Here is a 10,212-nt window from a genome sequence, read left to right as displayed (position 1 = left end):
TGCTGGGAAGAAAACCCTGCTCCTCTGAGAGAGCAGCAGGTGCTCTTTAACCCAGAGCCATCTCTCCAGCACCACCCCTTAAATGTTTATCTGATTTTTTTGTCTTTATTGTATAACCGTTTTTTAACTCTCATATTCACCCTTTCTCTTTCTGCTTCAGTTTAGTAGTATTTGACTTTATCTTGTCCCTTTTCCTTTAAAAAAAAAATGTTATAAAGCTGATAAAGCATTGGAAGTGTCCAGGTGAGACATGGATGGGAATTTGCTTAGTGTGAACTTCAGAAAATAATTCCTCAAACAAGAGGTCTAGAGGCCTTGTGTGAGCTCTATATTATTCCAAGAGTATTATATTAACTCTGAGAACAACTGTAACTGTATGAAACTACCACTATGTAATTGTCATGAACATAATTATTAAGCTACCTCCAAATGAGTTATTGTTATACCCATAGAATGGATATGGATATAATGATATAAGCCATGGATATAATGATACAAGGCATCTCTCAACCCTCATCGTGGAGGCTTGTGTTTGCAGCAGATGATCATCAACCCAGACCAAGACACAGAGACTAGGACACAGAAGACAATCCAGCCCTAAATGGAATATATTAATGCTTCTTCTAAAGGCACAGGAATGGTTGTGGGAGAGAGGATGACAAGACTGAAAGAGCCAGAGTTGGTGGATGGTGACAGGGAAGCAGTGTCTTCTGCACACAGCACGGCAGCTCCACTTATGAACTCACCATGGTTGTGACAGCAGGTGTAAGACCTGCCAAGCCCGTGCTGGACTGAATAGCAGCATAGACAGGGGAATTGAGAATGAGCAGAATTAAGAAATGTGAATTTACAACCATGAGAAATTAAAGGGGGGTAAAATGAGTATTTTCTTGAATGAGACAAAAAAAATGACCTCTGCACAGGACTTGGGACAATGTTTTGTGTAACCAGTTCAGGTTGCATTTGTGAAGTCAGGGATCAGAAAAAATGCCTTTCAAGGGTTGTGTTCCTGCCTATCTAGTCAGATACTTGCCCATGTTGCCCCGATTCCAAAGGTCACATTCCACTCTGTTATTATTTTATGACTGTCCATCATTTGCTGCCAAGAAATGAAGAGATAATAGAATGAAAAACAGCCAATACTTTCACTTTCTCTTTCTTCTTCTCCGAAGGGTAGGGGATTCAAAAAAACAGCAAGATCCATACGCTTAGATGATTGGTAAAAACACACTGAGAGGAAAGGGGCAGAAGTCAGAAGAGTGATAAGTCCCGCCCTGCTGACTTGAACCTGCTGCTTTTCCACAGAGGAAGCAGAGAGGGGATACAAGAGAAAAGACTGTAGGACAGTGGAGCGTGGTTCCTGCAGCTGAACCCAGTGAGGAAATCCACTGGACACAGGATAATCTGGTAAGTGGACAGCAGTATTCAGATCTACCTTGAACCCTCACCATCTCTAAAGAGATGACAGGTAACGGGACTTTTAGAAACATGCCCTGAAAGTGAGGGGCCTCAGTTTGGAAGATCAGGAACTTTGGTGGGAAGCAGGCAGGATTGGTTTGTGGATGGTCTTAGCCAATCATTCATTGAGGTAGACATAAAGGAAACAATCTCAATATTTATTTTGGTAAAAACTCAAGCTGTTTTGGCTTGTCTCTTATTCCTCTCCAAAAAAAAAAAAATGGTTGTTAATAAGTAATGGAGTATCTCTGCATTGTGTAGGAAGTTTATTAAATATCATCTAAAATTGCTTCCTAATTCATGGTCAACTATGTAATTCCTTACATCCCAAGGCCTCCGATCTGTGGAGAAGAGGTCTCTCTGCGTACTGCTTATGCTGCAGCTGTCTGTGGAAATCTGTGCCTGAAAAATCTTCTTTACTGTGGTTTTCTTTATTGTAAAGCAGGAGTGTTAAGGAGCTTCCCTCCATCTGTGAGGGACATGATCTCTGTCAAGGAGTGGTGGCAGCTGTCATTTAGGCAGGCATCATTTTTTTTTTACTTTTTATTTACTTATTTTTTTATTACTTAAAAGAAATACCAATCCAAATTCCCACTCCTTCCCCTCCTCCCAGTCCCCTCCCTCTCCCTCCACAAGCCTCCCACCCCACCCCTTCAACCCTAAGGGAGTGCCATGCACCCTGCCCTGTGGAAAGTCCAAGGCCCTCCCTATTAAATCGAGGTTGAGCAAGATTACATCCAAAGAGAATAGGATCCCGTGAAGCCAGTATATGCAGTAGAGACACATCCCAGTGTCACTATTGATGGCCCCTCAGTCTGCCCCAGCTGTCAACCCCCTTCAGAGGGGCTTGGTTGTTCCCATGCTCATTCACTCCCAGTCCATTGGAGTTGGTGAGCTACCATTAGCTCATGCACACTGTCTCAGTGGATGAAAGTGTGGCACATCCACACATTAGAGTACTACTCAGCAGGGGAAAAAAAAGACAACTTGAATTTTGCATTCAAAGGGACAGAATTAGAAAACATTATCCTGAGTGAGGTAACCCAGACCCCAAAAAAACGAATATGGTATGTACTCACTCATAAGTGGATACTAGTCATAAACAAAGGGCAACGAGCCTATAGTTCAGGATCCTAGAGAAACTAAGTAATAAGGTGAACCCAAAGAAAAACATATGTAGACCCACCTGGAAATTGGAATCAGACAAAAATTTGGGAGCAGGGAGGCAGGGGATAGAAGGAAGGGGAGAAGGGGCTTGAGGAGAACTTGAGGGAATGGAATAATTGTGATGGAAGAAGGACAGATACGAGAGCAAGGAAAGAGATATCTTAATTGAGGGAGCCATTACAGAGTTAGCAAGAAATCTGGCTCTAAAAAAATGCCCCAGAACCCACAGGGATGACCCCAGCTAAGACCCTAAGCAATAGAGGAGAGGGTCTCTGAACTGGCCTTAACCCAGTAGTCAGACTGATGATTATCTTAAATATCACCATAGAAACTTCGTCCAACAACAGATGGGAACAGAGGCAATGACCCACATCGGTTCACTGGACTGAGCTCCTGAGATCCAGTTGAAGAGTGGAAGGAGTGAGAATATAGGCAGGCATCATATTGTAATGCCTGCTCTGTCACAGCCTTCTCGTTCCCTGTGTTCATACTCGGTGGAAAGACCTTGCAGACAACTGTCACACTGGAGTCTGCATCACAGATCCTGGAGCTAGAACTAAAAGAATGAGAGAGAAAAACTGAAGATGAGAACAGCTCGTGTGTTTCAGGGACATGCTGTCTGTGTCCTGTGGGTGACTGTCACCTTCAACAGTAAATGAGGCTATGTAGTTTATCTAATCTTGTTTAGCTTCCCTTTCAGGACAATCTTTTTACCACCTCTTCCCATCCTGTGCCTGCAGCCAGACTGAACAAAGTTCTGCAGCGCTGGTTTCTTGCACAGCTGTCCCCATTTGTCTTGTAGATTGGAGAGGGGCTGTATGTGTTGAGTCTGTTTGCACTGTGCTCATACACAGTAAGATTCTAAGAACACCTCTGTTTTGTATTACACTGTTTTATGCTCTCCCCAGACTGTTGGCACCCACTGTCTATGAATCTACTAAGACTTCAGGTTCCCGCTGAGCAGTTAAAACTACAGAACAGACACGAGTGTTCACAGTAAACTCCAAGTGTTTTCCTCACAGCCCCCTTTAATAGCCTGGTGATATATCTGCGTGTTAATGGTGAAGACGTGAACAAGACAAAAGCACTTTCTGCTGTGTGAGGTTCACTATACTGTGGGAGGGTAACAGCAAATGAACGACAAATACACACTATGCAGCAACAAGGGCTATGGAGAAACTGAAATATAACGAAAGGATGGCAAATGATAAGAGGAAGGCGTATTTGTACATCCCAATGTGAATATAAATCCTGAATCCTGCCTAATTGAAGTAGGACCTAGAGAAATGTAATTAATATCTGTGTGGTTACTGGGAGAGAACAAAAAGACACAGAAGCAGTTGCAAGGTTCAAAGTGATGAGACGAGAAGACAGCCCAAGATACCAGGGGTCTGGAATCCAGACACCAGAGGCTCCAGAAATGTAATAAGTATTCAAAGGTATAATGTATGGAGCATGTGCACTGTATACCCAATGAATGTTCCCTGGTGGAAATGGAAATCTTTGTGGTGCCTGTCAGAATTGCCTTGACATGGTATGACGTCAGTGTCACTAGGATAACTCTGGCTGATTGATTATCCATGTTATTGCAGAAACAATCCCAGGAAATATAGCAATATCGATGACATAATCAACGCTGGATTTGAGGAGGTCTTGCAGAGGGTAAAGGAGGAGGAATGATCAATTGTAAGTGGATTAGGAAATAGAGCCTAAGCCTGTGAACTAATTTGATGTGGGAGAGAGAGAAAGAGGAGACTCCAAGGTGACAATGGGGATTTGCGGTTTCCATAACTGATTGTGAGGTCCATTGTGCTGTCGTGCGAGGTCTTGTAGGCAGGTTTGTGGAAAATAAAGGGTAGAAATATGAGATCTGTGCTAGCTAAATGCTCAACAATTATACTCAGGTCCTTAGACCTGGCAGCAAGTGTATTTACCTGTTGAGCCTTGTAATGAACTTGAGCCCAGGTTAGCCTCTAACTCACTACCAAAGATGACCCTCTTACTCTGAGTTCCAGAATTACAGGGATCCACAAGCACCTACATTTGATGAGAATTGAACTCAAGGCCTTATCCATGCTGGGAAAACTCTCTACCAATTGAACTACATCTCCAGTGCTCAGTTAGACTGCTTTCATAAAAGAAAAGGTTTAAAAGAAAATAGTGAATCTAAATGATGACTTGAGGACACAAAAAATATTGTTTTAAATAAACTCATTTTAATGCAAAGTTTAAGGTATAGAAAGTTTTGTATTATTTTATGTTTATATTCTTCATGGAGATGAGTTCCATGTCAGGAAAATGATAGAAGAAAAGTAAATCTAGGCAAAATTAGAATTATTTCAGCAAAACACAATAACTGAACTTGCTGAAATATTTTTGAAAACAAAATAACACAGACAAAACCAGATTTGTGTGATCATTCGAGAGATTTGTCATTGATTAAACACTGATGTCAATTGCCATTTGTTGTTATTTATTTTTCAGTGTATAAAGCTAGATGTATGTTAAATTTCTATTCATTTGAAAGCAAACACTGAGGGTAGTGTGCACAGATGGTAACGACATCTCAGATTTCAAACAAAATATTCCAGTTCTAATTAGATGCAACAAAGTTACTCATGATTTAATACTTGATTACTTGATGATGTTGGCAAAAGGATACCTGTACATTTTATATTATTTTTATTTACTTAAGTATTATTTTTTCTTTAATGAAGGGTTTAATGAGAGTTAGTAAAATTTGGTTTAGTTTCTTTTCTAATTATAATATAAACACTATGACAAAAAGAATTTCTAAAGAAAAGGGGTTTTCAGGCTTACACACTCTGCTCACAGTCAATCACGGGGGAAAGTCTGGGCAGAAACTCTGCAGGAGTAGAGGCAGTATCAATAGGACATGATGTGACATTTTATTTGTTTTTTAATAAATAAAGCTTTCCTGAAGATGAGAGAATAAAACAGCCTCAATGATCAACCTTACAAGACCAGGCAGAGGTAACACACACCTTAAATCCCAGTAGCCACATTAGATGCCATAGAAACCAGGCGGTACATGTCGTTAAGGCCAGTGGTGTGTGCCTTTAATCCCAGCCTAGAGAGGATTATAAAATGGGAAGAGACAGCTCTCAGACATAATCTCTTTCTGAGATTCCTGGAAGCAAGATCACCATTTCAGACTGACGTAGACATAAGAACCAAATGGATGCCTGGTTTGTCCTTATGACCTTCAGGTTGTGGTGCAAGACAATTCTGTATTCTGCCAATTATGTGTGATTTTCTTTGGGGCATAACGGCTGCAGAAACTGGGCAGGACAGAAACTCCAATAAGCAGGTCCTCATGTTACAATGTTGAACCCCAGTTTCTTTCTCTGAGTTTTTAATTAATTGTGCTTCAAGGAGAATATTGTTTACTATCTTGCTCCCAATAGTTTGATAATGCTTTCTTAAATTACCCAGTTCAGGAGTGGTACCACCAAGAGTGGGCTGGAAGCTCCCACATCAATATTCAATCAAGAAAATAGCACATAAGGATGCTCGTGGGCATCTAATGGAGGCACTTCTTCAAATGAGATTTTTCTCCTCCAAAAGGACAGCAGCTTATATCTTGTTGACTGAAAATAATCAGCAAATGAACTTGCCTAAAGGTGAGATGGTCCTGCAGGGTTCCTGCTTCATGAAAGAGTCTGCCAAACATTCGGCAAGACACCGAAGAAAGTGACTGACAAACTGCCAATATAGGTAGAATTGTCTTTGAAATTTCCTGTTTTATTGAAAAGTCTGCTGGATATTATGGGCTTGTAGGCTGAAGATGGATGCCCCAACAATACAGAAAAACTTTGAGTAACTGTCCAGGCAGCAAGAAGTCTCTGTCATCTTGATAGATTTGGAAGTTGCTTACAATGCACTTCCTGTTTATTTAGGTAATAGTATATCCTTCTGGAGTCTTTGATGGAGTTGAAGAATATGATAAACAATAAAGTAGATATAAATACTGTAATTGTATTTCTTGCTTGATACCTGTCTTGCTGTATGTAATTTTACTATGTTAAAGTTAAAATCTTCCTTTTTATTTAAACAGAAAGGGAGAAAAGGTGTGGGAAGTCCTTCTATATATGTGTTGCTTTTATCAGTTAATGAATAAAGAATCTGCATTGGCCTGTGGGGGAAAAAAGAAAAGAATCAGCATAAAATATATGGTTAACATCAGAACACATCCGAGATTGCAACATAGAGAACTCAATGTTAAGCATAAAGGCATCTTGAATATCTTGCAACTTACTCTCCCTTCCTTCTTTCAGGGCCCTTTTATCAACAGTCATGGATCAATTATTCTCTGATACATCTAAGAATGAAGACCATGGAGATTTGGAGTCCAGCTTTACTGCATATTTTAAGAAAACCAAGAAAGAAAGCAAAATCATTACTCAGGAAACCATTGATTCAATTGAGTTACACCTGACAAGAGGAAATATTCAGGGGGCAAACTCTGTAATCAGGGATGCATTAAAAAATATTGATAATGCCCCAATAAACATTGCTGTCACTGGAGAGTCTGGAGCAGGGAAGTCCAGCTTCATCAATGCCCTGAGGGGGGTTGAACCTGAAGAAGAAGGTGCAGCTGAAGTTGCGGTGGTAGCAAGAACTATGAGGAGAACTCCACACAAACACCCCAAAATTCAAACTTTGACTTTATGGGACCTGCCTGGCATTGGAACTCTGAACTTTCTACCAAAAGATTATCTGGAGAAAATGAAATTCCAAGAGTATGACTTCTTCATTATTCTTTGTGCCAAACATTTTACAAAACTTGAACTAGATCTTGCCAAAACAATCAGACTTATGAAAAAGAATTATTACTTTGTGAGAACCAAGGTGGACCTGGATTTAGACAATGAGAAGAAATGCAAACCACGCACCTTTTACAGAGCAAAGACCCTGCAGAAGATCAGAAGCATGTGTGTGAACACCTTCAGTCAGAATAACATGGATGTATCACAGATTTTCTTGATTTCTAACAGACATTTATCTGACTATGATTTTCCAGTCCTGATGGACACCCTGGTAAAGGATCTTCCTGCTCAAAAGCGCCACAATTTTGTTCTTTCCTTACCTAATATTACAGAACCAGCCATTGACAGAAAGCACAGCTCTATGCAGCAGACTGTCTGGTTGGAAGCCTGCAAGGCTGGATTTTTAAATACTGTTCCTGTAGTGGACATCCTCAGGGATGATGTGGAGGAGTTGAAGGTGAAGTTAAACCACTATCGAGTCCTCTTTGGAGTGGATGATGAATCCTTGCAAGTCATGGCTAAGGATTCCCAAGTGCCTCTTGAACAACTGAAAAAAATTATTAAATCTCCTTATTTGTTAGAAACTAAGAAAGAAGAAACATTCGGAGAAATGTTTTTGAAATATTTGGAGAAACTTGCCTTAGGTAATGGTGGGCTCCTAGCTTCATGTATTTACTTTAGGGAAACCTTTTACTTGCAATTTCTGTTCCTTGACACAGTGACTGAAGACACCAAAGTTCTCCTTAGAGAGACAAATTTAAGAAAGCAGTTTAAACTCAACTCACCACAGCTACTGACCATGACAAGAACAAACGATTACTATCAAGAAGTCATTAGATGAATTCCCCCCTCTGACATATTTTCTTTAGCCAAACCACTATCACCATGGAGACACCTAAAGATATGGACCACACTTCTTACTTTGTCACAGTCTGACAACCCAAGTCCCTCTTCCCCTCTCTGCCTGCCTCTCTGTCTTTCAACTCTACCTGTTGTGAAATATTCTTTTAAGTACGCCAAGATGTGTTACATTTGTTTATGCTGCAGAATATTACTTTAACTGTGTAAAAACCATGGTACATTTTCTCATTCCAACATGGGGCCAGTACTTTTATGTAGGGCCTAAGAAAACTGAGGGAAAAAAGAACAAAAAAGAAGTTGTATGCTAAGCAAAAATAGTCAAAGTTAGGATCAGCATTCAAAGCTAATAATTCTGTGTCATGGATTGGGAGCTAATTAGTGGCCCCAAAGAAAGAAAGTCTGGTACATTAGCCTGCACACTTGAATACACACACACACACACACACACACACACACACGCACATGCACACATCTACAAATGGACACATACAATGCCCAAAATGTACAAGCACATACAAAAGATATGAATAAGTTCTTTGTATCTAATTCCTACTAATCAGCTAATCAAACATTCTAATGGAGGACTTGCCATGCATGTATGAGGACCAGAGCTTAATTGCCAGAACCCATATAAATGTTCAGTGAGTGTGGCAGCCACCTTGTACTTCCACACTCAGAAGGCAGAAACAGTGCAACCATGGAGCATGTTGACTTGCTGGACTGTGTTGATCTACAAGCTCGGGATTCATTTGAGAGAACCTGCCTTGGTGAAAAGGGTAGAAAGTAACTTAGCAGGAGACCCAACATAAGCCTGACATGTCCACACACACGTAAACATGTACACCCCACACAGGGACACATTTTAAATATAAAATAATATTTAGGAAGTAAAAAAATCACAAGTCTTAGAAAGTATAGAAACATAAAAGTTTCATGAAGCTCTCCTCAAGGTTAACAAGTAGTCTGTACATTGTCATAGTTTTTATCTCTGTTGATGGGATTAAACACTAGCTGTTGGTACAAAGTCAGTGAAGGAAGCTTGTGAGGAGATTCCTGAGAGCTTGTGAGAAAACTCCAGGACAAAGACAAAAAGACAAAACCACCTGGCTAAAACCACCATAAAATTTACATATTTACATACAAGGGTCTTGTAACTTCTATTCTTTCATAGCATGAATTTTTTTTTGTGGAATGCACTGCCGTGCCTTTCTGAGGTGGAATAAACAGGAATGGGTCTTACTGTAGATTACCCATCATCTTACCTCTAGTATTCAGGATGATGTTTCCAAACAGAAGTTGTCCTCCTGACTCTATACTACATAAACCAAGGTGAGCTTGCCTTTGTGATTGATCATAACTTGAACTCAAGTGAGCTTTGTTCACATGATCTTGCTTGACCCACAAAATGCCCTCAGAATATAAATTGTCTGATTCCCTGAATAAAGTTGGTTATTGCATGAGACTTTAGATCACCTCATTTTTAAGCCCCACTCTCCCAAGTTCATGCCCCCAAATACAGCAGAAACACTAACTAAGTCACCCTTAGGGAGGAAAGTATTTAATTGGCTGACAGGTTACAGTCTATCATCAAAAGAAGTCAAGGAACTGAAGGAGAAACCGGGAGGGAACACTGCTTACTGACTTGCTCTCCATGGCTTATTCACCCTATTTTCTCACACATCCCAGGACCACATTGTTGTTCCTAATTTCTGGCTGGCTTTCTTGTCTGCGGGCTAGAGGGTAAAGACATTACGCGAGGAAGAAGACACAGACACGCGGCGGTCCCACGTGGGTGCACTTTTAATGGGGAAGGGGTAACAGCGGGCAGGTAAAAGGTGTGCGAACACAACAGGAGAGGCGGGGAAGAAGAGAGAGAGAGCTTGTGGAGGCCCTTGCTTTTTAACGGGGAATGCAAAGGCTTCTGGGAATATGTCCA

At 40.6% G+C, this 10,212-nt stretch overlaps 1 protein-coding gene across 1 annotated transcript; it reads left to right on the top strand.

Moving 5' to 3' along the window:
- The first annotated feature begins 1,183 nt into the window (after positions 1 to 1,183).
- On the top strand, positions 1,184 to 9,706 carry LOC121445234 (interferon-inducible GTPase 1-like). Its single transcript, XM_041647272.1, has 2 exons — positions 1,184 to 1,407; positions 6,924 to 9,706. Exon 2 carries the CDS (start codon positions 6,943 to 6,945, stop codon positions 8,254 to 8,256), a length of 1,314 nt encoding a protein of 437 aa, XP_041503206.1. The 5' UTR covers positions 1,184 to 1,407; positions 6,924 to 6,942; the 3' UTR covers positions 8,257 to 9,706.
- Positions 9,707 to 10,212: the final 506 nt, after the last annotated feature.

Source organism: Microtus oregoni, unplaced genomic scaffold (genome assembly GCF_018167655.1).
Source record: "Microtus oregoni isolate MIOR12 unplaced genomic scaffold, Mior012 000168F_ref0000490, whole genome shotgun sequence".
Lineage (NCBI taxonomy): Eukaryota > Metazoa > Chordata > Mammalia > Rodentia > Cricetidae > Microtus > Microtus oregoni.
This window is presented reverse-complemented; position numbering and strand designations above follow the sequence as displayed.